General features: G+C 44.4%; 2 protein-coding genes across 7 annotated transcripts in view; one reads left to right on the forward strand and one right to left on the reverse strand.

The window, feature by feature from the left end:
* Positions 1-2120: 2120 nt before the first annotated feature.
* Positions 2121-15366, forward strand: ESD (esterase D). Of its 2 annotated transcripts, none has more exons than XM_061994801.1 (9): positions 2121-2204; positions 3454-3529; positions 4476-4564; positions 6737-6835; positions 9486-9610; positions 10531-10650; positions 12419-12517; positions 13946-14113; positions 15143-15366. In XM_061994801.1, the coding sequence occupies exons 2-9, from the start codon at positions 3462-3464 to the stop codon at positions 15221-15223; spliced, it is 849 nt and encodes a 282-aa protein (XP_061850785.1). In that variant the 5' UTR covers positions 2121-2204; positions 3454-3461; the 3' UTR covers positions 15224-15366. The 2 variants fall into 2 exon arrangements, with proteins under 2 accessions (XP_061850785.1, XP_061850792.1); XM_061994808.1 differs by lacking the exon at positions 2121-2204 and adding an exon at positions 2345-2396.
* Positions 15367-18428: 3062 nt separating this feature from the next.
* The window catches only part of LRCH1 (leucine rich repeats and calponin homology domain containing 1), a 121998-nt gene continuing 112756 nt past the window's right edge, over positions 18429-27670 (reverse strand). For all 5 annotated transcript variants that reach the window (XM_061994835.1, XM_061994818.1, XM_061994826.1 and 2 more), the window contains one exon: positions 18429-21106. In XM_061994835.1, the coding sequence (XP_061850819.1) occupies positions 20993-21106 (114 nt within the window). In that variant the 3' untranslated portion in view covers positions 18429-20992. The remainder of the gene's footprint in view (positions 21107-27670) is intronic.

A 27670-nucleotide genomic window follows, 5' to 3' on the forward strand; every position in this document is an offset into this window, starting at 1 on the left:
TTCCTCAAGTACCAAAAGGATGGTGAAAATGCACTGAAAAGGCAAAAATCCTTCTGACATTATACAAAGCCATTCTTACAGATGCCAAAAGAAATGCTAGGTAGATGACGTGAAATCATTTCTCACCACTGGATCAGATCAGTGCTGAAACACTTGAAAGTACTGTCTGTGTAGGTGGAACATACAGAAAGGACGTTGGAGAAGTACATGTTGTACTGGGAATACAACAATAAAGTAATACACAAGGCAAGAAAGAGTATAAAAGCCAAGAGATTTTCCAAAGTACTTGTCATTCTTTTCTTTTAGTATCTTCGTTTCTAGTGGTTGCCCTGCTGCACCATACAAGGAGAAACCATTTGAGGATGGAGGACAGGAAGCCCATTTCACATCAGATTTTTTATAGACCATCTGAAATGATACGCAGAATGATACCAGCAGGAATTCACTAGTGACAGCTGCAGACACTGTATCAAAGGATACAGAAATGGCATTCAGGTTAAACAAATATGCATAAGCAAAAACACTGGAAATATCTATAACACAGCACAGAACAGACTGCACCACAGCTTATTTATCTATGCATTTATTCCAGTCATTTTTGGTCAAAAGGGCATACAAAATAACATTTATACTTTGACATCGTGGAGACCTGGGGACGATGGGTACACTCATCAGCAAGCTGGCAGCTGGATTCTTCTGAATATTTCACTCTGAGACAGGAGCAAATCAGAGGTTACCTCAGGGACTTGGAGAGGAAGACAAGGAAGAATACATCAGAATCTTATCAGCATCTGTGCTGAGGCAGGCTTTATACTGGCAAGACAGAAACAGCTAAAAATTGCAGATACCAAGGAAAATGAGATTTGTGTAATGACAATCAGCTATATATATACAGAAGAGAGGACAGACTGACTAAAGCTTAGATCAAGTAACAAGCAAACTGGGCAATACATTGCTAGTGAGAGCATGGCATTAAGAGAGCTACAAAACACATACAGAGCTGGAAGGAACAACTTGAAGAGTGTTTGAGAAATAATAGTGAAGAAACATATTTTGATTTGATTAATGGCAACATAAGCCTGGCTTACAAAAGAAAAACTGAGAGAAAAAAGTTTAAACAGCTCAGAGACAGGCTATTGGTATCAGCTCCATCCAAGTGGTGAGGCAGGATAGGAAAGCAGCTCTGAAAGACAGGATGGGTGGCCCAGGTCCAGGGTCCAGCAGCTGCAGTTCAAATGGATCTGCTGGGAACAATAGAAAGTAACGGAAGGACAACGTTGTTGGTATTGCACTTTGCTCAAATTAGGGGTTAATTTGAGTGAATTATTGTCACATGAGCAAAGTAACAGATAACCAGACTGCCAAATGTTACAGGCAAAAATAGTTGCTGCAAATGCAGTACATGGTACACAGCTAAAAAGAGGGAAAGAGTTTTGCTGAAGACACTTTTTTGACAACTAATGGGCATGTTTAATTGCAAATTAAAATAACAAAACAAAGATCCTTTAACATAAGGAAGTGGAATTTGGATTAATAATAAGATCAAAGCACTGCCAAGTATCTTCTTCCTTTTGTGATCTCACAGGTGAAGTGTCATGACATAAACTAGCTTAGCGTAGGCTGTTATTTAAAATTTGGTTGTATTATAAAATCAGGAGTCTGTCAGGCAGCAGCTGCTGTGAGAAGAGGTAAAATCTGTAAAATTTAATGATGCAGTGGTGCGAGTTCAGGCTGCTACACAGCAACGTCTTGGCTGTCTAGGGAAAACAATGCTAATAGAAAGCCTCGATGCTTTGAATAGCCCATTAGTTTCCGATTCTCTGGATTGACTTTTTATTTCTTTCTTCACTTTACAGTTTGAGACACTCTTCTTTAGAGGTGGGACGGTGACCTGTGCTGCACTTGGGGCTGGAAGGTGCCGAGGCCCCAGGGCCGCAGCCATGGGTGGGGGCGGGGAGATGCAGCTGGAGAAGCGCCTGAGGCGGAGGTCAGGCATGACAGACCTCCCCATGCTCCGCAGAGCACCCCGCTCTCCCCGGCAGCCAGGCACTAGTGCTCGGCTGAGGCTGCGGCCCGCCAAGCAGCATGGCGCGCTGGCAGCGGGCCGGGCCGTGGGTGCGGGCGTGGCGGCGGGAAGTGCAGCCCGCCCACGGGCCGCCCCCTCGCCCGCGCCGTCCGCCGCTCGGCCCCGCCGCCGTTCCGCGGTAAGGGAGTAGGGGAAGGGGCTGCTGAGCTGGCGCCGGGGCGGGCTGCTCGCGGCGAGGAGCGCGGCAGCCCGCAGCCGGGCCGAGGCCTCGCCGCGGGGAGGGAGAGAGGGGCGGTGGCGGCGGCGTCATGGCCTCGCGGGCCGGCGGGCCCAGCCAGCGGGCGCCGAGGGGAAGGGACCGCTGCCTTGGGTATGGCCGAGGCAGGGCGGGAGGGAGAAAATGGAGGCGCGGGAGAGCGCTTCGGTGCAGCGGGCAGGACGAGTGGGGTGCAAACGAGGCCGAGGCCCGGCGTGCTGCCCAAGCGGCCTGTGGCTCCGTGCCGCCCGCGGCATGAGCGCAAGGCGCTGCTGCGGGGACGCCGCTTGGCTGCGGCCCCACGGGGGTGCTGGAGGGAACGGGATGGCCCTGAGGGCTCTCAGTGGTGCGTGGTTCTTGCCCGAAGCACCATAGGAGCGCACCATAGACTGTGAGAGGGGACGGGTTCATTTTGACATTTGTTACCCGGTCAGATGTTAGACCTTTCCCTTTCAGCAGCCTAGGTGACCTCCCTATGTAAACTGCCAGTGCCTCCATTTGTGCCGGCCTTCCTGTGTTTCTTTGGCAAGTTTGACACGAGTGCACTTCCAGCTGTTTTAAAACAGCCACGATTCTTTCTTTGCATGTATTTTTCACACCATTTCACGTGGAAATAAGCCTTCTGCTTCTCTATCAGGCCTGTGTTTCTGCTGTACCCCAGACTTTTACATCGAAGTAATGAATTTCCATCAAAGATGATTACAGCCCTCAGTGTTGTGGTAATTAGTGGCTGGATTCAGGCACACACAGCAAAGGAAAAGTGGGACAAGTTTATCTCCTGCACAGTCATCAGGTCATGGTGGAGGTAGCGGGCTGGCCACTCTCCATAGACAGCTCCAGGCTAACCACAGCACATAAAATTGTCTAGTAGCGTAACTGTTAGACAAAGAGTGAGTTACTGCAGAGGTAAAGGTGATTGGACTTGTGAGTGTGTAGGAAAGTGGGAAGACCTTGCCAGTTTTGCTTGCAGGAGTTCAGCTTCCTCCTCCCCTCCATTTCTATGGGGAAGCAGGAAAGGAAAGATCAGAAAGTGTTTGCAGGTGGTTCTTCTGAGAAACTGTGACATTAAACAATATTGCTTGAATTTGTAATCAGCTTTGCTGTTCTCATAACTCACTGTAAGTCCAGGAGCACTTTATTTGTAAATTTAATTTGTTTCATTTCTTTGCAGTTTAAGCTATGGCACTGAAACAGGTTTCCAGCAACAAGATCTTTGAAGGTTTCCAGAAGGTGTTTGAACATGACAGGTAAACACTGCAAAAGCAACTTAGATGTTTAGCATGGTGCAGTGCAGCCACACTGTCTTTGCTGTCAGTGTTGTCAGTCTGCAGGAGACTAGTGTGTTCTCAGTGATAGCCATATTTCAGTAAGCAGTGCTGACTACTGCTGCTTTGGCTGTGGTCTCATGTTTCTGTGTTAATGTTTAACATCTGTAGTGTATTTGAGGCTGTAGATCTGACATGAGAAGCCAGTATTTTTCCCGTTGAAAATGAGGCTCTGTTACTTTGAGTTGTCCTTTTTGCAGCCCTGTGAACAAAGTTCCAGTCACTCTACTGGATGTTTCACTTCTGTGCACTCCTAACAAATGCTGTGAGCAGTCAGACATAATAGATAGATTCTCAGTTGACAAAGGTGAACAGAAAAGCATTCTTTTCTTTTTTTTCTTACTTTCTGATCCGAAGAAAAACAGCCATTGGTTATGCTTACATAGGGTTTTACTGACAATTTTAGGCTTTAGTATTAATTGGGCAGCTGGTTAGTCTGTAGCCTTGGCAGACTGAAAACCTTTCTTGCTGGGGCATGCTGTGCCTTGTGTGTTCTGCAAGTCATGTGGATGTCTTCTTCAGTAGAAATTACTTGATATCATTTAACAGACAGAGCTCAAACTAAATATTGCTGAAATTCAGTTTTCAAATTCTTGGCCAGTAAGAAGCACTGCAACAATGTGGCTCATTTGTAAGTCTCTCTTTTAAGTGTATTCAGAACAGGGTTGGAAGGTTGGCTGTTGTGAACTCAAGAGTTACTAAGTTTTAAAATTGCTTTTCACTTTATTGAGTTTGCTTGTTATTCACAGAGCAAGCTTCAGTTTGAATGAAATGCATTGGTTCAGCTTTCTTTTTTTTAATGTTAGTGACTTTGTTAATTAAGTAATGGTGATAACAAGTGATAACAAGGAGTATTTTATTAATACAGTGCAGAGCTAAAATGCAAAATGAAATTTGGAATCTACTTGCCTCCGAAAGCAGAAACTGCAAAGTGTCCTGTGCTCTACTGGCTATCAGGTAAGTAACTTGGATTTTGCTAGCTTGAAAGAAACATAAGCATCTTTAAGCTACTTTGCTACAGGTATTGGAAATGTTGCACCTCTTCAATTCTACAAAGGATCATCTTCTGGAAACTGCATTTACTTTGGGTGTACTGTGATACAGTTGGATGCAGCTGGCCTCAGGGGTAGCCTACCAGATTGAAATGCTCAGTGTTCAAAATGTCCTACCCTTTTGTTCTAAAATGTACATACTTTTTCTTTTAAAACATTTGTATTTTAAAACATTGTCCTGGAAGGCCATCCCCTTGGGACATCTCCTGCTTCCCTTTGCCTGCAACAGGCTGCTTCAGCTAACAGGATAGGGGGCAAAACTTAGCGCATGGGAGCCAGAAAATTTGTCCTCTGGGCTCTACCTTGTTCTGAGTGCTATTTTACAGGGTGCAGCTGGTGAACTTTGAAAGGGCAGTGTTGCCTTGGTGCATCACATCTAGAGTGAGGCAGCTCTGGGATCAGTAAAGGTACAGGGGCTGTAGAGGGTGATGAGGCAGGAGGGAATTTGTTTCATCCAGAGTATCATTTCTTCATCTCTCCAGCTCCTACAGTGTCCTATCGTGCTGCTGTCTTGCTGCATCTAAGGCAAGCTGGGATGAGACTGTATGGACAAACATGTGCTTCCAGTTATCCTGGCTTTATTCCAGTGCTCTGTTCCTGTTGTCTCCCACAGAGCTGGATCTTGCACCAAAAGTGCATAAATAATGCTGAAACATCACTTTCAAATGGCTAGATTTCATAGAATCATAGAATGGTAGGGGTTGGATTGGACCTCCAGAGATCATCTAGTCCAACCCCCCTGCAGAAGCAGATCAACCTAGATCAGGTTGCACAGGAACGCATCCAGGCGGGTCTTGAAGACCTCCAAGGAAGGAGACTCCACAACCCCTCTGGGCAGCCTGTGCCAGGGCTCCCTCACCTGAACAGTGAAATAGTTTTTTCTTATGTTTAAGTGGAACTTTTTGTGTTCCAGCTTCATCCCATTACCCCTTGTCCTGTTGCTAGCCACTATAGGAAAAAGGGATGTCCCAACCTCCTGACACCCACCCTTTACATATTTATAAATGTTAATAAGATCACCCCTCAGTCTCCTCCAGACTAAGCAGCCCCAGTTCCTGCAGCCTTTCCTCATATGAAAGATGTTCCAGTCCCCTGATCATCTTGGTGGCCCTGCACTGGACTCTCTCCAGAAGTTCTCTGTCCCTCTTGAGCTGAGGAGCCCAGAACTGGACACAGGACTCCAGATGACGCCTCACCAGGGCAGAGTAGAGGGGGAGAAGAACCTCCCTGAACCTGCTGGCCACACTCTTCTTGATGCATCCCAGGATGCCATTGGCCTTCTTGGCCACAAGGGCACATTGCTGGCTCATATTTAGTTTATTATCAATCAGGACTCCCAGGTCTCTCTCTGCAGAGCTGCTCTTCAGCAGTTCGACTTCTTCAGCAGTAGAGTGACAGTGGGCTTGGTAAAAATGTTCAGCCTTCAAGGTGGAAGCATCAAAATTGTCTGAATTGCTCCGAGTCATGCAGCACATTTATTTATTTTTTAATAAAAAAAGACAAATTGAAATACAGGTGTGCAGTATTATTTATTTGTAATTGGACTTCTATGATTCTAAGACTTCAGTTGAGCCTGCTGCAGTATAACAGACGCATGTTGCTGGGGGTTTGGAAACCAGAGTGCTTACAGGCCTTTATCCTGTCTAAAGGATGCAGGATTTGTTAGACCACGTGTGTAATTCTGTATTGCAAACAGCTGAAATGGTGGTAGAGAGGAAAATACGCTTGGAGGGTTAGATGTCAGAAGTTAACACTTAAACTTAGCAACAGTGTCTGCAGTCCAGGGATTTGAACAGACAGTACTTGAAGAAACTGCGTGCCACAGGAGCAGGAGCTCAAGGGAGTACAGAGCACACATTGACCTGGCTTTGATCAAATGTCAATATGAGTAGATGGGAAAGCCATGCTGTGCCCGTTTCTGTGGGTGAAGTGCTGTTGAACCTAGTGAAAAGACTTTCCCACGTTGATGGAGATGTGGGAATCCCCCTTGTTCTTTGAAACCTTTTCCACCAAAAAGAGGTTTTGAAACTGGTGTGCTGTGAGCAATGTGTAACCAGTGGTGTTTTTCTTCCCCTAGGGTTAACTTGCACTGAACAGAACTTTATAACAAAGGCTGGTTTTCAGCAGGCTGCAGCTGAGCACGGCCTCATCGTAGTCGCGCCAGACACAAGCCCACGTAAGTCTTACCAAGAAGTGCCTAGGGTAGCAGTGGCTGCACTGAAGTGCACCATCTTCATCCTCAAAAGAGCAGAGTGCTGCACTTTGCTGCAAAGCGTGGTGCCCACCTGAGTCAGAATATGACTGCATCACCTCTGCATCTTGTGTGGTTTGCCAAGTTCTGTTGTCTGTGTTGTCAGCAGCAGGGCAGTGAAGCTTTGGCATTGGAAACTCTTACTGTCATGGCACTAAACCTAGAACAAAGCAGGCATTGAGTTCAGCATAGAGAACAAGGAGAAGGGAGAAAAGGAAAACAAGAGGCCTGTGTTATGAGACACTTGCCTGCACTTTGTGGCTTGCTGAGACTTTAAAAAAAGCTCTGCAGGACCGTGTTGTCACACAGATATTTACTCTTTATTGTATTCTCTCATCTAAAGCCAATTAAATACATGTGTCCAGAGTACTCCAAAACGCAAACCAGAAACCCCTTCCCCCTGCAGCTGCTGTAGCCTTCTGATGAATGGCTTTCTAATATGATGTGCTGTTATTTGTGTAAGGCTGAGCTTGTGTGTGGTATGGGAAACCTGAAAATGGTGGATCTGCAATTGCTAGAGATACAGTCTTTTGGGGATTCAGTGTATTATGTTTAGTATCTCTTGGATTCTGCCACAGTCTCAGGAGTGCTGTACATGGTTGTGACAGTCTCCTAGCACTCCCCAGGCTTTAGTGGGTCACCTCGGAACACAGGTAAATGTGGGGATGAAGTGATGTTCTTTCCAGAAAATACTTTTCACATCTAGCTTTTGAAGCTGTGTCAGGTCAAAGAACAGAAATGTGTGTTTCTAATGAGGATGAGAGACAGAAGAGCAAAACTTGTGTAGTAATCAACTTCTACACTTCATAGTTGCTGTTTGCAACTATGGACAGCTAGCCTTGGCATTATTCACATTGAGTAATTACACTAAGCCTTGGATTTAGTGTTGTCTGTGTAAGCTGTTTTCTAGGAAGACATGTATCTACATTTGCAGAGTTTATTGCTTTGTCTATTTTCTTTGCAGCTCTCTTTGCAGCTTCTGTCTTGCCTAATAACTGGTCAGATTGCTCTGCTATTTAGATGAATTTCAGCCCTGTGTTTCCTATTATACTCCTAGGTTTTAGCTCAAAGACCCCAAGTGTTCTTAAATCTCTTTGAGCTGTCTGGAGAAACAAATGAAGAGCAGTTCAAATGCAATCAGAAATTAAGAGATCTGAGCATGGATATTGAAAATGCTTGTCTCTGCTTTTTAGCTATGTAATTATGAATGTCACTTTCCAGGAGTCAGGACATGTATCTATATGGGGGAAAAAAAGACTGCATAAAAATGTGAAATACCTGTCACTACAGACCCTTTGTCAGGCCCTGAGAGACTTTACTTTTCCTTCCTTGTAGGGGTTTGCTTTTCCAGACAGATGTGCTGAGCAGTATTTTGCAGGTTCCTTTTCAAATTTCTTTTTTTGAGGCTTCCCTGAAGTTTCTTTTAGCAGAATCAGCATTGCCTTCGTTGTCTGGCAGGACTTTCTGAGTTGTTGTTCATCTCTGTGGGACCAAAGATAAGACTTTTTATATCCAGAGTGTTGCATAAGCACCCCACCCCCCAACCGTCCCTGTGACTGCTGGGATGTTAAGTTACAAAATCACTCGGTGTTCAAGGGCACATCCCTGGAGCAAACTCAACTTTGATCCTTGTTAAAATCTGGTTTCACAGGGTGGCAGGGATGTCTGCACAGATTGTCAGGGACTGTCAGGTTACTCATGGGCTTGCAGGACAATCCGACAGCAGTGAAAGCCCAGGTGATTTTGCATTGCAGAAATGAGGAACATTTGGGAGAAAGGGAGCCCATTATTTCCTGTCACATCTACCTTGAAATATTACATTCTGTTCTGCAAAGCAGACTGGTAAATCACAGGCTAATCAAAGGGAGAGTAAGAAATGACTGGATGGGGTGTGTTAACTTTCAAGGAGACATCTGCAAATTTAGCTTGAAAGCGTTGCCTTGGAAAAGAGGATACAAGCCTGCAGTTCTTCACAGAAGAAATGACTTAAAGTTTTATGGGGACTTGTAGATGGGAGCAATGAAGTGAATTTCAGAAAAGGTACAGTTATAGACTCAAAAAAATGATAGGAAGAGTAAGTGTTATGCTGTTGAATCTCAAAAAGGAAGCTGAAGCAGACATTATTCAAAGGACATAAACTGGTCTGGACACATCACTTGGTGATATATGGTTATGTCCTTCTGGGAGAAATGAACACTTTCTGCAGTTTCTGTTTCTCACATAGTTTCTTGTACTTGATTAGTCTAATAACTGAAATAAGCTGGGTCAAATAAGTCCCTGGGTAAACTGGACAAAGCTTTACAGAATTAGATGGGGAGGGATCTGTATGTTGGGATTATTTATGAAGGGATACTGAAGCAAGATAGAAGTTGGATACATCCATAGGTAATACCTGAGTGGTATTTGGAAAGCATTGTTGAAATAACACTTGAAAACACTGTACTGCTAAGGAGTGGAAATCTGCATCATCTTACAGTTAAAGGGCAGAGGCATGTTGATTGAGAAACTCCTGTCCCAAGTCTCTGACCGTTTAGTGAAGGAAAGACAGTAACTATAGAAACAATTTTCGTGGTAGGTGGCTGCAACATTGAAGGAGAAGATGAAAGCTGGGATTTTGGCACTGGTGCCGGTTTTTATGTGGATGCCACTGAAGATCCTTGGAAAACCAACTACAGGATGTATTCCTACATAAAGGATGAGGTAACGTTTGTTGCTGGCTTCTGCCAGCGCTGCTGGGTACGATAAGGAGTGCAGTTCAGTCATGCTCTTTCATCCTGGCAGCCAAGCGTGCTTAAGGGGATTGTGAGAGCCTAGGGGCAGCTTGTCCTTTTCTTCCTTTCTTCTTTTACACAAAGAATTTGTTATTTCTTTTTCAGTCTTTGATTATTTCAGTCATTGGATTTATTGAGCCACTGAAGCCTTTTTCCCCAAACAGATATTGTGGTAGGATTGAGGAGGGAGAACAGGGCAGCACAGAGATGGTAACACCTGATAGGGCTTGAGGAGGAGCACCTCCAGTCTGCTGTCCTGCCAGACATGCCACAGGGTTGGCCCACACATTGAATCTTTATTCATTACAGTGTCTACCCTTGTAAAGTCTCTGCTCTGCTGCTTCTGAAACGACCCACTGCGTGTCACCATTGCACCAACATTTGAGTTGTGTTGCTCATTTAGACTGTTTTCACTCTGTCTTGGGAGAGTGGGGTGCTGGGTTTGTTCTTTTACTTTTTAAATTTTATTTTAACTGGATATAAAAGCAGATTCTTGAGATACAAGAAAGGTGAGCGTCCAGGTGTGATCTGGATTGAAACTGAAGTTGATGGGAGTATGGGAGCAAATAACATCCCAAGCACAATTTGCCATTCTGGTCACTTACAGAAGCACAAATGTATTTATGTATCCATTAAAATATACCTTGAGTTCCTTATGAGCATATCATTCCCTTTTGATTTTACAGTCCCATTGGATTTGGTTTCAGGTTGCTCAGAAATGTCAGGCTGGAACCTGACGGTTTCAGTGGCTCCCTGGTGTTAAAACAGAGTAGTTATTTGTGTGCTTTTCTTGTCCTAAACATACTCAAGTTGCTTTAACGTTTTTATTCCACTGTTGTTCTTTCACAGCTGCCTAAACTAATAAATGCCAATTTTCCAACTGACCCTGAACGGATGTCTATTTTTGGGCATTCCATGGGAGGTCATGGAGCTCTTATTCTTGCTCTGAAGAATCCTGGAAAGTACAAAGTAAGATATAATACACCTTATATCAAGTATACTGAGACTTATGCAGGTTTCTGCAGAAGTGAAGAAAGAAATCATACAGAATCATAGAATGGTAGGGGTTGGAAGGGACCTTTAGAGATCATCTAGTCCAACCCCCCTGCAGAAGCAGGTCAACCTAGATCAGGTCGCAAAGGAACATGACCTCCAAGGAAGGAGACTCCACAACCCCTCTGGGCAGCCTGTTCCAATGCTCTGTCACCCTCACAGTTTTAGTTGGAGTGGTTAATTGATACCCAATATTAAAATTAGATTTAGGTTGTACTCTAGAGTCTCTAAACTCCAACTGATAGTGTAGCTGTAAGAATCCAAACTTCATATGGATTGTATCTGGAGGACATTCCCCTGCTCTTCTTTTTTCCTCCCACCCTGGATTCGCGTATCACCTTTCCTAAAGGTGATTGTCAGAGTATTTGAGGTCTCTGAAGTTGTATTAATTTGTATTCCACTTGAACATAAATGAAACATGCTGAAACTGATTTGCCTTTCCTTTGTACTCATGCGGGCTGAGAGCAATTGTTTTGTTGACTTTGGAGATAAGCTTGTGTGAAATGCATTTCTGAGGCATAATCAGGCATTGGCTTTTGAGAGATGAGAGGCTTTACTGTTGTGTATCAGTCCTTTCATGGGCTGGCCTGGCCCTGCACTTTGTGGTCAGCTGCTTCAAAGATGGAACTGCATTTTTTTAAAATTGCATAACCTTTTCTCAGTGTCCTGAACTTGACATTAAAAGAGAGCTGAAGGTAAGAGAAAGCTTTATTTTTCTCTCTCCCCTTTATCTATGGGAGCCAGCAGTTCAGAAATTTCCATTTTTGCTGTTGGCACTTAACTGTTAGTTAATTCTTTTAGATAATACAATTATTAAATTGAAAATATCAAAATCCAGGAGAACTGGCAGTGGCTCAGATGGTTTGTTACTATTTCTTGCAAGGTATAAGTGGAAAGTTGTATAAAGGTATGTAGTGACAGGACAAGGAGTAATGGCTCTTAACTGAAAGAGGAGAGATTTAGACTAGATGTTAAGAAGTTCTTCCCTGTGAGGGTGGTGAAGCATTGGCACAGATTTCCCAGAGGGGTCGTGGTTGCCTCATCCATGTTCAAGACCAGGTTGGATGGGGCTCTGAGCACCTTGCTCTAGTGGAAGGTGTCCCTGCCCATGGCAGGGGGTTGGTGATCTTTAAGGTTTCTTCTAACCTGAACCATTGTGTGATTCTATCAGATAATGATGTCCCGGCACCAAATCCCAAAGAAGAATTTTAGAAGGGCTTGGACTTCTGACAGCAGCACCTGGAGCTGAGATCTGAAATGTGCTTTTCTTAACCCTTAATCATGGAGGCACCTAAATTGATGTGGCTCTGTTGCATGCTTAGACTGTTGCACCTCAGGCTTTTGTTATGCTCAGGCAGAGTCCAGCCGGGAGGTGAGATGGTCCTACATACTGACCCAAGCGTAGGCTTTGAGACCCTTCTCTTGCTTAAGGGAATTCAAGGCAGCATCTCTGAAGGAGGACATCTAGCCCTGCCTTTTGTAGCTTGGCTGATGTGCAAAAAGGAAAGCAAAGCTGTGGGTCTAGAAAGAACAAATAAGAGGGGGATGGGGTGATGGTTAAGGCACCGAGCTCGGAGAGTTGATGGAGTTCTGGGTTCTGGCAGTAACTTGAAAGGCTTTTTGTTTCTTGTTAGCCAAAATCACTTGATTCATATGGGGTTTTTCATGCTTTCTTTCTGAACAGTCTGTATCAGCATTTGCTCCTATCTGCAACCCAATTCAGTGTCAGTGGGGGAAGAAAGCACTGGGGGGATACCTTGGATCAGACGTGAGCAAATGGGAGGTACGTATTGCAACTCGCAGCCCCTCCCTAAGGCACGAATGAGTGAGCTGGGGGCATGTCTCAGCAGGAGTCTGAAGCAAAGCTCAGGGGGCTCCTGAGCTGGCTGGCATTGCTGTTTTGCTGCACCCCCAAGCATGGGTAAGCATTGCATATTTCTGGTGGGTATGACTTGCTGTTGCCTGGTGGTGCTTGTAACAGATGTAATGAGATCGAAGGCAGTCCTCCAATTGACTAAATTCCTCCCTGTTTTATGAAGACCTTCAAGTCTGTGCCAAGAAGAATTATGAGCAGTCTGAGACTTTCTCTGCAGTGTGGAGGCAGTGAGCAGTTTAAAAGAGAATTAGGTTGTGACCTGTATCTCAAAAGCTCTGTTTTCAGTATACAAGCAGCTGGATTTTGGAGCAGCCTGAGAAGAGAGACTGCTAAAAACTGTTCAGAGACTGATGAGCCTTCTGGTATCTGCAGGGGCAGCCTGTTGGAGGCAGCTAGAAGAGGAGGCCATTGGGTACTTGGAAATTGATGTCCCGTAGAACAGGATTAAACCAGACAAAGGTAGAGTTTAACTCCAGAACACTAACTTGGAAATACAAGTGTTCATATATGAATGGCCAAGATACAAAAATACTTGTGTGTGCACGTGGCTGCATTATTTGGGCAGCAGAACGTTTTCTCAGCATAAACATTGCACTGTATCTCTAGCATTAGGTTAGAAGGGCTCGTTGTGACCAGGTACTGTGATAAACACAAGCTGCAGTTCAGTCCCTTGTGAGTTGTATTAAGGTACCTCTTAGGAAGGTCTGATTAAAATATCAGGGGAGTGGAGAGCACCAGCTGATTTCACAGTTATGAATAGGTTTAATATTTAAGAAGCAGCAGCTAAACCTGCTTACACTTAACGAATCTATTTTGGGGAAAAAACATAAAAAATAATGTTTCCTGGCTCCTTGACTTGCTTTGGAGCCTTTCAGCAAACCCAGTCCAATAGCTGCACAGCAGGCATCAGGAGCAGACTCAGACCTGCTGTTGCCCAGATACACAGCCTCTAATTTCCACATTTCTGCTTCAAAACAGTGACAGGGAGATGCCAAGTCATTCTGGCAGGCCCTGGTTTGTGTAGGAGCACAGGAGCTGGTCCTGGGCTCTATGGCTGTTACCCATCCTGTATGGACGTAGTCCTGGGCTGGGGGCATTGCTCAAACAGCCAGCTTGGTTGTTACTTACAGCATACTACTTGTTCTTCTCAAAACGTGGGTGTGACTTCTGAGTTGTCTGGAATTTCCCCAGCTTTTTTGCTCTCTCAGCTGTGATTTGGTGCCCTGGTCAGTGTCACCCACTCCTCCATATGTATGTGCCATCCTTCTCTTCCCTCAGCAGGCCTGGCCCTCCCGATGTACGTCACTGAGTGTCGTGTCTCTCTTACTCCTGCAGGCATACGATGCTACGCAGCTTGTCAAGTCCTACCCAGACTCTCACCTGGACATCTTGATTGATCAAGGCAAAGATGACCAGTTCCTCTCAGCGGGCCAGTTACTGCCTGATAACTTCATCGCTGCCTGCACAGAGCGGAAAATCCCGGTCGTCTTTAGGCTGCAGCAGGCAAGTTTCCCCTGCAGTCCTTGATTTGCTGGGTTGCTGTGTAGTGATTTGGGGGTCGGCATGGCAGATAGTGAAGAGAGTGTGCTCTCACTTCCCTGTGAGCCCAGCAAGAAAGAGGGTGAGAAGTGGCATTGTCCCTAATATCAACTGTTGAGGAGTGCAGGGTCTCTCAGAGTCAGCCACCCTTCACTAGAGCTGGGACTGAGGTTTCGTTCCAATGAGCTGCTCCCTTGGTGGGAGCTCCAAGCTGCCAGTGGCTGCAAGCAGCAGCAGCAGTCAGGATTTTTAATAAGTGACAGATGCACTCGTGCTGGATTCCTGATCTGTGCTGGGGGTATCGTGCTTGGCACACAACACTGATTGCACGTGTTGGTGTAAGTCAGGAAAGGTGTGGAACTGCTTGATATCTGAGATTCATTTGAAGATGCAGGAGGAAGGATTGCTCTTTCCTGTAGCACAGTGACCCAGAACAGCACTGTCTGGAGAGCACTGGAGTCATTGCAAGCAACTGACAGCTCCAGGCCAGACCCAGTGAGGCGGCCCAGTGATGGAGGGTGAGAGAGATTGTCCTCTCTGATTATATCCAAAGGGCTTTTACACAGTTGTGCACCAAAAGATAGTGCTGATAGAATGGAGCAGTTGAGAGGTGTCTGTGTCATTTTAGCACATGCTGGAGCAGAAGTTCAGACCTGGGCTCTGCTCTCTTTATACCCAGTGTTTCAGCAGTCGGGCAGTGCCTGTGAGGCAATGCCTCCTTCCGGACTGCATCCCACACTGCAGCTGGTACCCAGCTCTAACTTACATGCCCAGATTAGGGCAGGTTGAGGCACTCTCTGCCTATTTAGCTTTGTGATGTTCATATATGCTTAACCTGTTAGGTATCCTTTACAGTTTTTACATACAATACAGGTCATTTTTCTTAAACTAGCTAATGACTCTCTAGTTTGAGCTCTCCTAGAAGACAGGGTGGTGCGATTGCTTTGCCATGAACTGTATGTATTTGCTGATTTCCTTCCTGTCCTTCTCTAGGGTTACGATCACAGCTACTTTTTCATTGCCACATTTATTAACGACCACATAAAGCACCATGCAAAATACCTCAATGCCTGAACCGTTTGGCGAGCGTGGCCCGGCCCATGTGAATCGAGGGATAGAGGTGAACTAAACAAAAAATCACTTGCTGAAGTAGTGTCTGTAAAGTGGAGCTCTTCTGATTGTACTGCTAAGAAAAATAAAAGTCCCACTGAACTCGATGTGTGTGCTTCAGAAGGAAGTATGTTGAATGTCCTTGCATGCTTCGAGTAATCCCTGTGCACCACAAAGGCACGTTCTGGCTCAAAACGAAATTTGGGAGAGGAGTTTGTTTCAGACTGATGCAGGAGGAAGGAAGTCTTTAGTGGTACAACTAATCAACCTGCTTCATGAGTCTGAGGTGGTTGGTGTGTTTTTCTTTGGCCTGCCTAAATATATTCTGACCCTGAAGTCGGGTGGGGAATACAGACAGGAACTTGCTGTGCAGAGGGCTTTGCTGTCCTGTGAGTCACTAACACCAAACACTCCGAAGAGTACTTTGTGGATGATGCTTACAGAAAAAGAACTCTTGCAAATCACGTGGAGGAAATAGTCTGTAGGAGAGGAGGGTTTTTTTTCCTCCTCTTGCCTTTGATTCTTACTGAGTGTGACAGGCTTACGCCATGTTTCTGGGTTATTAAGATTTACTGAGACAGAGGAAGCTGGCAAGTAGATCTGAAACTGGGAGTCCTTCTCTGCAGATGATCTGGTATCTCATTGTTGAAGAGGAATGTGCTTATTTTACAGACAGCAGAATTTAGGCCCAATGCTTGTAGATCTAAGCCAGCTCTCAGTGGTGCAATGCTGCCAGCTGCCCTGTGTGGGGCAGGAGCAGGGCTTGCTGCTGGGAGCCGTTTATCTGGTGTTCAGGCAAGCAGCTGGGGCCTCTGCTCCCCCACGCTGCAGCTGTGCTGGCACCGCTGCTTGTGCCTGGCCCTGCTCTTCCCAGCAGAGCCCATGGGGTCGAGGCCAGGTCAGTTGGCCGTGCTGAAGGCTCTCCAGTTTCTCCAGCCCCTGCTAGACTGTAGACTGCAGCAGGGCTGGTGCTGGGAACACTTCTGTTGCTGCTGACGGGCTTCAGTTCTGTATTGCCTTACATCACTCTTGCATCTACCCACGGCTGAAGGCAGCCTAGAAGGAGGCGCAGATACAACCGTGTGCATTGCGAGAGTTAAATGAAATGCTAAACCCAAGTTTTCCCACACTGTGGATTTACAACAGGTAACTTAACTCCTCCTTTCTTATCAAGCAGGGCACTGACATAAACATTTTAAGCCACCACAGCCATCATGGGGCTGACCCTGCCTCCTGCCCACAACTGTGCAGGGAGCCGCAGCGGAGGCAGGATCTTCAGCTCGGCATGGGAAACATTTCCAGCTCTTACCTGTCACAGCCAGTGGCTTTTGTCTAATGCATGCTGGGGCTGGCATTTAAGGGCAAGGGTGATGTCATTTCTGTTGTTCCCTAACAGGAGTGTCTGCACTCATGTGTTATATTGCAGATTCAATCTTAGGTTTAACCCTGTGTAATTTACTGTACATGCTCTGAAACCAGCATTCTAAAGCTGCCGGGCTACTGGTACAAAGCAGCTCGCCCTGCGTGGTGGGTTGGGGGGAAAGGCCTCTTTCACACTTGCTAAGTGTGTATGGCAGAATTCTAAGTTTCCCTTTACAGTGTGGATGGTTGTGGGGAACTTTATTTCCTATGTCCTTAATCTTCAGATCAACTACCTTATCAGCTTCCTCAGGCAGCAGCTCAGCTACAGTTTTTGAGCAGAAAATACCTGTCATGTCATCTGTTCCTCGGTACTAATTGTCTGCCCTCCTGCACTGATTGGTTTCCTGATAAAACAGCATTTACATGCACTTCTGCCTTGAGAGGGAGGCGGTTCCCATAGTGAGTGAGAACAGGCACAGGTAAGCACCCAACAGACTCCTGCAAGTCCACAATAACTTGCTTCAGCCATCATTAACTCGAGAGCTTCACAGAAACTGCCCCAGGTTCATGTACAACTGGTGCAAGAGGTTGGTGAGTCCAGCACATTGCAAAGACTCAGAGTGCTCAGACAGCTACAGGCACCAGCTGTCTCCGCACCATCACGGCGAGAGCTGTGCCAGGCTGCTGGCCACGCTCAGCCCCCAGCTGACCACTGGTGCCCAGGCTCTCCTCTCAGGGCTGCTGCAGCACTCCTTCTGCCTCAACTGTGCTCATTCTAGCACAGAAATCCCTCAGTCCTAGCTTTCTACCACAGCTGCCACCAAGGCACTGGAGCTTCCTCAGCAAGCAAAAGCAGCATCTCCCCAGGAGGTTATTGCAGAGCTCTCCTTCCAAAATCCACTACCAAAAGTGGACAAATATGGCCATAAAATCACCTGTTAGAGATGTTTCAGTAGAGAAATGAGTCAGTAGCCAAATCCACACTTAAATGCTGTGACCTACCCTACTACATGTTTTTGCACAGCAAAAGCAGCCTGGCACAGCTGTGTCACACAGGGTTATCCCCAGGTCAGAAGCTGTGCCTGTGTTAGTGCTTGGATTCACTAGAATAAATCATCGGGTTTAGCAAACACCAAAGTGAATATTCCCAGAATAATCTCTACATCTCAGGAAGAGGGCAGGGAGGAAAACCAGCTGTGAGTCTGACCCAGCACTGTGAGCAGGGTACAGGGACAGTGGAGTCTGCCCTCCCTGAGCACATTCACAGCCTGGGGAGCGGAGAGCACTCAGTTCAAGCACTGCTGCTCACCACATGATAGACAGGAGATCTCGAGCAACAGCAGCAGCAAAACTGCTTGAAGCTTATTTGCAGGAACTGAACAAAGTGTTAACAAGCACAAACTGGGACACAGGAAGTTCCACTTGAGGAGAAACTTCTTTCCTCTGAGGGTGAGGGAGCCCTGGCACAGGCTGCCGAGGGAAAGTGTGGAATTTCCTTCTCTGGAGGCTTCCAAGCCCACTTGGACACATTTCCTGTGGGACCTGATGGAGGTGAACCTGCTTTAGCAGGGGTTTCGACTGGATGATCTCAAGGTCCCTTTGAACCTTGACCATTCTGGGGTTCTGTGAACCAACACCCCAGCTGTTACCAGCTGGATCCTCAGCCTCATCCACTTGAAAATATCCTTTATTTGCAGCTCATCATTATCACCTTTCTCCATCCCCAAGCCCTCATCCATCCTTCCCAGAGCTGAACCCTCCAACCACCATCTCTTTTACAAGAAACTCAGTCACTGAGCAGCCGTGGAAAGGTTTCTACAAATATTAGAGTTTAATTGTAACTCCAGTAAAGACTTGCTATATACATTATGTTCACTGCTTCGGGTATTATAGATTGGCCATGCACGTTTTATTGCACATATATAAATAATAGTGTACAAAGAGTCGTGAAGATTCTCCTTTCAGCCGTACAGGTTAAGACTGCATAGAAAAAGCTGTTATTACAAAATATGTAGAGCTCTTTATTTACAGCCAACTTCAAGCAAGTACTGAAAGACACCGGCGGGAGAAAACCAAGACTTTAATTATGAAAAAAAAACCCCAAGGTTTGTCAAAATAATAATTACAAAGCTTCATGTTGCCATATATACAGTGTAAAAAAATACTCAGGAAACCTGCATTTTATCCCTCACGATGCAGAAACCAATATTCCTATTTTTCATACTCGTTCTTCGAAGGCTTTTAAAACGTGATAAACTCTGACTTGAAAACTTACTTTCTTTACATTGCTCGCGCTTTTTGACAAAACATATTTGTGCAGCTCTGTAAAATATTAAAATACATTTTAATTTAGTGTTAAAGTGCACAGTACATTTGATAGGAAACAAGAATGCTAGCTGCCAATCGAAAATGACAATTGAAGTCAGTGTTCCCTCTATAAAATGAACGCTTTTGCTTTGGTTGAGGTGGCTGTTCCACGCTATTAATACCATGTGGCTCGTCTGGCAGCCCACGCCTTGCTGTCAGCACACACAGCAAGCGGCACGATGGCGAGTTGTGGGGCTGAAAGGGGGCGTCTGCATTCCCACCCTGCACGGACTACAGACCTGCTCTTGGAGCAGGGAGGGGCGTTGAAGGCAGCAGCGGCTGTGGGAACGTGCGCGTGACGTGGCCTAGATGGGGAGCAGCAATTAATACACATCATCCTTCCAAAAAAGCCTTGGTACGATCGTTCCCTCAGCTTTCTCGTGCTTCGTTATTTCCTCCTCACACCACATGGCCACTTTTGTTGTCCTGCTGCATTGGTGGCTGCCTGCCTGCACCCCGCCAGCAAGCCTGTCACCACCGGCCGTGGCTTCCCTGGCCCGCTTTCACAGGTTACCTCCTTTCTTTCCTGGGAAGAAAAAGCGGGGGTTCTAGGTACTGTGGGAATGGCTGCGCTGGAACCTTTTGCTCTAGAACATGCCATGTTTTACGGATAAAATGAGGCTTTTAAAGAGCTCTCCCAAACATTTAAAGTCGTGCTAAGGAAAAGAACCTCATTTGCTGTCGCTGAGGTGGGAGTGGAAGCGCACAAACAGCCGCTGCAGAACACTGTGCTGCATCCCGCGGGGGAACGATGGATGGCGAGAGGGAGAAGCCTGGGCAGGCTGGGGCTGGAAGAGCAGGTCTCAGAGACTGCCTTTGGCAGCTTTACTAATTCTATCTCCTCTTGAAGGAAACATTGAAGAAAATGATTACAATTCTGTTGGCTGCCTGGTCACTCTTCTCATCAATGTTCTTGTGCTATTTTTTGTTATTTGTTCTGTAGTGCTCTAGTCTTTAAAAAGAGAAACGAAGTTACAGTGCAAAATTCTAGTTCAAGACATGTGACCCTAATGCACATCACTCATTTCGTTGTGGCAAAAGTTAAATGCCTTGTGCATAGTAAAATAAGCAATCAAAAATACTTGTTCACATTTGGTTTTCAAGTTTACCTCTTTTTAAGCATCTCTATATGCAAATAAAACGGGTGCGCTCTCAGTTTCAGCCAATTAAGTCTAGTGGGAGGGGGGCTGGGGAGAGGGCAGGGGGGAGAGAAAGTGCTACTGGAATGTAGGAAACTCAATGGAATGCAGACAGGTTTTTACCAACAGTTCCACAAATTCAAGGAATCAAGAATGCCATTCCAGCTAGCTGTTCTTTTAATGAAAGCACCTATTTTGTTTGCTTTTTATCTTACATATTAGAAAATACAATTTATGGAGATCTAGAGCTACTGCACACCAAGTAGAATAAAAAATAACTAAATATTTATATTAAAATAAAGTGTTTAACCACAAAAAAGCAGTAATAAAATACAGTTTCCTAATTTACATTTTTTGCATCCAAAGGATGAATAACAACTCACTAATAAATAATATTTATATAAATATTTTATGTCTGGGTGTTTGTAAAAGGCAACGGCCTGAAGCAACTGCAGGAAAACCTAACGTGGTACAAGTCTGACTTAACTCTCCCTGCTCCCCACCTCCCCCCACCCCACCCCAAACGATTACAATGGTTCCTAGTTTAACATACAAAGGTATCTTGCTGCAAGACAGCTGTGGACTCCACGTGGGTTTTTTTTAAGTGGCAGAGAGGTGGCAGTTTTGGTGGGTACTGTACAAAGTGAGCTGTAAAAGCCGTGAAGCGCCAGTTTGCTCTAGAAAACGTTTCTGGTTCGTAGTTCGACGCACGGGTGCAGTCTGAAAGGTGACTTTAAAATCTGAAGTACAAGAATACTCTTGGAGCACTGGGGTTCTTTGTTTTCAATGCAGTTTGAAAAGACGGGCAGTATTTTGATTCTTTGATGGCACAGTGGAGCTGGTAACGGCAGAGATAGGGGTGGCTTCACGTGAATAAAGCTTGTTTCACTGTGGTTACATCTAGCAATGCTTGAACTGTTACGCTCACTTTTACCAAGCCCTTTTCTTCTAGGATGTGATGTGGTAGGCAGAGCTTCTCCTAGAAAAAGACAGACAGAGGAGTAAAGATTAGGATATTCAGTACTGGCTTTACGTGATCACGGTTGGAGCACCAAGCCCAACAAGCAGGAACCGTTTCCTATTTTCAATGAGAAAGAACTTCCTGTGATTTTGACAGAAAGTCTCTCTGATCTTGCTCTCATCCTAACTATGAATTAGTGAGAGATCTGCAAATAGTCTGTGCCTCAGAAGCCAACGTGTTCTGTGGTCACTGCAGCAAGAGCCAGCAAGTACACCCTGAACTGCTGCCTACCAGATGAGGTAAGATGGCATTTGCCTGCCACTACTCAGGAGTCAGTCTGGGGACAGAAGGCTGGCTTTATCAGTCAAAAAAGTTCTACCACTGAGCTCTGATGGTAGGTTTTGGCCCCCAAACCACCCATTTGCACTTACAGTAAAGTGTGAGCACCGTTAACTGTTGGGCAATCAATGGGCAAAGCCTTTCCTTCTGAGCAATTAGCAGCTTACTTGGAAATATCTGAGGGAATCAACTTTACCCACAAGGAGACAGCAATATTGGCCAGGGTGAAACCTGCCAGTTGTCCACTGGGGCTGACACACCAGAAAACAGTCAAACAGTAAATACTGTACCTCCTACAGGTGATCAGACACCTTCCACTGAATAACTACAGAAAGTCCTGTTTGGAGAGGTAGCCTTGTGTGGCTGCTCCCTCCTTAAGAAAGTTTTCTTTATGTAACTGGGTGTTCCTGTTAGTGAAACCCATGACATTATGAAAACAGGCAGTGGGTTTATAATAAATCAATGGGAAGGCTGGACTACATCACATCAACCATCATTACAACTGTGAGACTCATTGCCACAACATGGAAGCTGAAAGTGTAAGTGGGATGACAAAAATACACAGATAGAAAACCCCCGCAAGCAACGCTCTGAAACACACAGACATGGACACAACGTCTGGCTCATGAAGCCCTTACATTGTGCACGTCAGACTGCCTGAAGCTTCAAGAGGCACCATCTCTGCGACCTACCCCTCCCTTCTCTCCTGAGCCTCTGTATGTGACTGTCAGCAGACACAGGACACTGATTTTTCAGAGAGGACTGTTTTGACAGTCTTAGTATTGAATCTCTTTGCTGTTTGACAAACTTTTAGCTTATAAAGCCACTGATATATTTGGGATTTTATTTTCATCACTTGCCTGAACACTCTTTGTGTGACTATAATGTGAACTACGGGTGTCTGAGTTTATCTTTACTCCATTCGTGGTCCTTCGTCACGCTCCCTCATACAGACATTGACTGCATCTCCAATCTAATCTCCGTGACCTCTCTTGTCGTGACACATTTTGTTCAGCTCCAGCCCCTTCCCCAACCCTTATGAACTCTTAAAACCAAATATCACATTCAAATATGTACCAGTTCCATCACCAAGAACAATTAATACAGTTTTTATCATCCTAATGCACCTATGTTTCATTGCTTTTATCTGCTTCCATGGTTGTCCAGTCTTTGCTCGGAACATCTCCAGTGGGCCACAGCTCCATCAGAACAGTACCAGTACTGAATTGCTGCTCTGCTGCTTCTGATGTTTATGACTTCCCTCTGTTGTCTAGGACTTCCTTCTGTTAGTGAGCGTTTCCTTTATGCACAACCAATACTTTGCTTGCTGAAATTTTTGGTGAACTTCCTCATACCTTTCTCCTGCCTCAGTGAGAGAAAAAACTGCAAAACCTGCCTATTAACTACTGAGAGAGACAAACTTTATCCACAATCGTGGCATCTGATACAGAGAATTGTGATTTATGTGGATTTGATGTTCACATTTTCTATTTCCTACTGCAGACATAGTCATATTTATTATTTTATGTTTAAAAGGTGTTGGTTTTAAACTTCATTTGTAATCATTATGTTTTTTAAGGTTGATGGTTATAGGCCAGCACACCAATACTGTGGATTCGTTCTGTACACACAGACCCAGGAAACAATCTCAGACAAGTAGCTGCCAGGGAGCTGGGCTGAGCAGGTCTGAGAGAGGTGGCCAACACTCATGTCTCTATATGGAAGATACCGCAACATTCTGCTGCTCTGCTCACGCTGAGCTCCCACTGAGCTTGGGGACTGGCCACAGAGCTGCAGCAACTGCCTCCTGTTCCTGCCTGCCCTCTGCTCCTCACTGCTGGACAAAGGAGTGTCCCCGTCCTGCAGCCATTGCAGCCCACCACCTGGCTTTCCACTCCAAACCTACTCCTCACTGGCCATTTCAGACAAGACACTGGGTTCTGCAGTTGATTCTTGTTCATTCTTCTGGCTGAGATACTGACCCACAAGCTGCCACAGACAGTTCTCTCCAGCCTTTATTCCTCTGGAAAAAAAGTGTCCTTTCCAGAGAAATACAAAAACATATTTTAGGCTGCCAACTCCTAAACTGATACCTGATTAGCACTGGAGTAGCTACAAAAGTGGTCGAGATAATGATATTGAATAGAAGGACCCTTCTCCCCAATACCGCTACTTCAAATGTATGTTTATTTTTACTACAGATATCTTGCCAGCCTCATGTCTTGGGAAACAGTTCACATTAAAATCCACAATGTTCTGATAAATTAAACACATATTCATCATACTTGTTGAGAATGCAAATCGGACATCTGAAGCAAAATGTTACTCTCTCCACTCTCTTCTGCTTGCTCCCCAGTGCCCTTGCACAGCAGGCAAAGCTTGTTCTGCAGATTTGGTGGCCCACAATATGAAGATCCTTTCAGATAAAAGGCATTAAATAACCATGGCTCCTGAATCCAATATCTGAAAACTGAGTGATTAGAGTCACAATGTTCAACGAAGGGCAGGGATTGAGCCTAAAAGCCCAGCCTCCAAACAATGTATCTTGATAGATATTTATGTTTATAGTTATTCTAATATTTTTGGTTTTATGCCAAATTTGCTGCAAAAGCCTCATGTAAGGACATTTCCTACAGAAAACTTAAATTCTAAACTTACTATTTTTGTGGCACCTTATAGCACTCAGGGGGCTATTCTGTCATGCTTTCTTGCTAGCAATTTTGCAACTGCTTATATAAGGACACTTTCAGTAAAAGCACACAGCAGTGTATGCCTCACTCCACATAAAAACCCCATCCAATGGACTTTCTCTCTTTTTAAAGACATCATTCCAATTCTTTTAAAGACAGTACAGTACTCCCGTTTATGTAAAGCAACTTCTCTTCCCCTGCTGTGTTTACAAGATGCATACTCAACTAAGGAAAGCTATTTCAGGAGGTCTGTAAAAAACAGGAGTGTACAACTGTGTTCTAGGAGTGAGAAGTTTCACAGCATGTTACTTTTTGTATTATACATCATTCTTCATTAGTGCTTGAAATATACACAATTGGCAGCCTTCTGTTATTAAGCAGAAGGTAGAATTTGGCTAATATTTTAGGATTCTGCAGTTAAACATGGGGCTAGGTTATGATGAACTTTCCAAAACTGACAATAAGCCCTATGTCATCTCCTAAGAAATGACAGACTTCATCTTTACATGTCACAAATCAATTTTCTTATCTAAGCCCCGTCACTATCTTTGAAGCTTTCTAAATGGCTTTCATCAACCCTGCCTCACATACTTTTCAAATCACAGCTTTAGAGTAATACATTTAATTCAGAATAAGGAAAATCAAGTCCTGCCAGGGATGGAACTCAACACACACTGATAATCAACTCTGCTGTGACAGCAGTCACCGTGGGCCAAGACCCCACATGCTTCAGCCCTTATGCTCAGCAGCAATCCCTGCAGCACAGCCCATTTTCCACACTGTCTCACTCTAACCTACTACAACAGCATTCTAGAAACCACTAACAGTGGATCTGTGAAGCTGCAAGCCATAAAGATTTCACAACTTCTCTTAAATCGTAGCATTTGGGGACAATATGCCTGATCAACCAAGAGAAGAGATTACCTACTGCAAAAGTAAGTATCGAGATTTATAATGGTTTTTCTCTCCCTTAAGAACACAGAACTTAATTACTTGTAAGCAAACTATTTTCTGCAGAAAGACACATGGCCATTTTGAACAAAGACGTTGTTTTCAGATTCATCACAAAACAAAAGAACAAACTTCTTTTGACAGGGAAAAAAGGCACAAAAGGAGGCAGGAGGAGCTGGGAGGTTGAGTCACAAAGCAACACAAAAAGACAGTACAAAAGGTGCACCCACAGGCATACACACATGCATGTGCTTCCCAGAGGAAGTCTCTGACCCTGGAACAACATGTCCCATTCAGACAGCATTGAAGAACCAGGAATACACACAAGGACACTAATCCCACAGGGCTACTGACAGGCTACACATACATATCTATTTTCTTTGCCATCAGACAGCTTTAAAGTCATGATAACTGCTTGAACTCGGTCATGCTAGGGCAAGCAGCTTGGGAATTCAGGTAGAGGAAATGTTTATCAAAAAAAGTAATTGTTGTCATTGTGTCACACAGGCAGGTAGTGAAATGACATCTACACAACAGCAAGGCCCAACTGGATTTGGTACCAAAACCAGATGAGTGGAATTCTACAGTTTGGCAAGAGCCTTTCTCTTTCTTCCTCGTGTCTGTAGAATATGAGATTTTAGACACACGGGGAAAAAAAGCCCAATTCATAAAACAACAATACACCAGAAAGTGTAGTTTCTCCAGGGAGAAATTAAAAAATTAAGTCTGTGTTAACAACCATAATTTTTGGAGCAAGCCACTCTGAAGTGAAATGTCACTAAAATAAACATCAGGGGCTTAGACTTAAACAAACATGTAAAATACACAAAACTTTGAGATTTTGTGAGGTCAAGGCCAAGTTGTTTTTCTGAAGAGTCAAAAAAACTATAGCAAATATTTACTTTTTCATATACCTAAGGCAATTTGAAATGATGTCTTTATATATACATTTTTTCCTCATCCACTGTTACCATTGATATCTGCATATGTCCAAACGACTGAAGTTACTATTTGAAGTACAAAAGAGCAGCAGATAATTAAAAGCACAGTAACTCAGGCTGCAGGTATAGTTGTTATTTTTTTGTCTTTTAATTTCCCATGGAAAGATGAGTATGTTCTGTGAAGTATACACTTGTGACCAGATTTGAAACGACACCAACCAACCACAGACCTTCAGTACTGCAGCTGTAATTCTGCATTTGGAGTCACAGGCAGTTCTGTCTGAACAGGTAATAAACTGCAAATAGTTACAAAACTCCATTTGCAGGACAGTGGGCTTCGAGACCCTTTGACAAATTTTGGGCTTAAGCCATGAGATTTGATAAGTAGACAATATGTTTTGAAAAAAGGCCTCATGGTTCCATTCTGACATGCTAAGAAAACACAGACCTGAAACAGCAGGGAACAAAAACAACTTAGACACACATGAAAGGGTAAGGAAAACGGGGAGATATAAATTATGTTGTAAACTTACAGGTTAAATTCTGAGAGATAAAGCGAATGAATGAGAGAGTTTTGGATCACCAAAGTAGAATAGGTTGTTACCTTAAAGTATGTTTATAGTGCTCCTTCTGCATAATGCAGCTTACGTGCTGGAAATGGAGGAAATGGCAAAGGTTCACAAAACCCGCACAAACATTTTTTCTACACCTGCATATACGACTGCCTTCATCTTTTTTAACAGGAGTAAAACACCAAGAATATTACTTTTTTTTTTTTTGGGAAAAACAGTTAGTGGCAATAATATGAAAACTTATTAATGGAGTAGGAAACTGAAGATCTGATGAGGTCTCATTCAGTGCTCATTCACATTACGTGGAACTTTCAGAAAACTTAATGGGAACGCTATGGGATCCATTTGCAGCTTTCTGCTGTAAAAGCTTGTTAATATATAAGAAAGAGGTACCTGAAGGACTAGCACACTGCATTATACTGCACTTGAAAATAGTGATCGGTTTTCTGGCTCAAGGAAAAGACAAGACAAATCCTCACATTGGAATGCTACTCAATTTCAGTGCAAACACATTTTATCTGCACATATGTCCACTACAGTTTGTATTTATTACTTTATTGCAGTATGGATGAGATGAGAAATCTATACAGTGGGCACAGTACAGACCAGAGTAGACCAATTTATGAAGAAATCACAGTTTGAAAATCTCTGATGACCATTGCAGTTGAAAAAACACTGAATGGAGAAAGAAATGTGGGAGCAAATATAGTTCACGTTATCAATGAACATGTAAGTGGAGTACGATGCACGTTGTTTCCAAACCAAAGGTCATCAACTTAATCTGGCTGTGGGCAGTAAATACCAATCATATGTTACTGAATGTCTCAATATTGGCATTTCCTCAAAGAAGAACCACCAGTCAGGCTGAACTGTTGGTTTCTCAAGTACTAAATTCACGGGAACAGCAGTACAGAAACAGACTCTGAATACCACAGAACCCACTAGAGGAGATTAGTAAGCTACATATATGCTTTACTTTCCACCACCCAATCTAATGAGAGAATTATTGGCTTCAGCGATGGACTGACAGATACTTTTTACATCTGCATTATGTTTGAAATATACCTTGGGAAACAATTACTATATTCA

The sequence above is a fragment of the Colius striatus genome, chromosome 1 (assembly GCF_028858725.1).
Source record: "Colius striatus isolate bColStr4 chromosome 1, bColStr4.1.hap1, whole genome shotgun sequence".
Lineage (NCBI taxonomy): Eukaryota > Metazoa > Chordata > Aves > Coliiformes > Coliidae > Colius > Colius striatus.

Excerpts from the sequence above, each read along its gene's own strand:
- ESD (XM_061994801.1), top strand. The coding sequence starts at position 3,462 with ATGGCACTGAAACAGGTTTCCAGCAACAAGATCTTTGAAGGTTTCCAG. Across the intron at positions 12,518-13,945 it reads CAGACGTGAGCAAATGGGAG|GCATACGATGCTACGCAGCT; the intron begins GTACGTATTGCA and ends TTACTCCTGCAG. Across the intron at positions 14,114-15,142 it reads TCGTCTTTAGGCTGCAGCAG|GGTTACGATCACAGCTACTT; the intron begins GCAAGTTTCCCC and ends GTCCTTCTCTAG.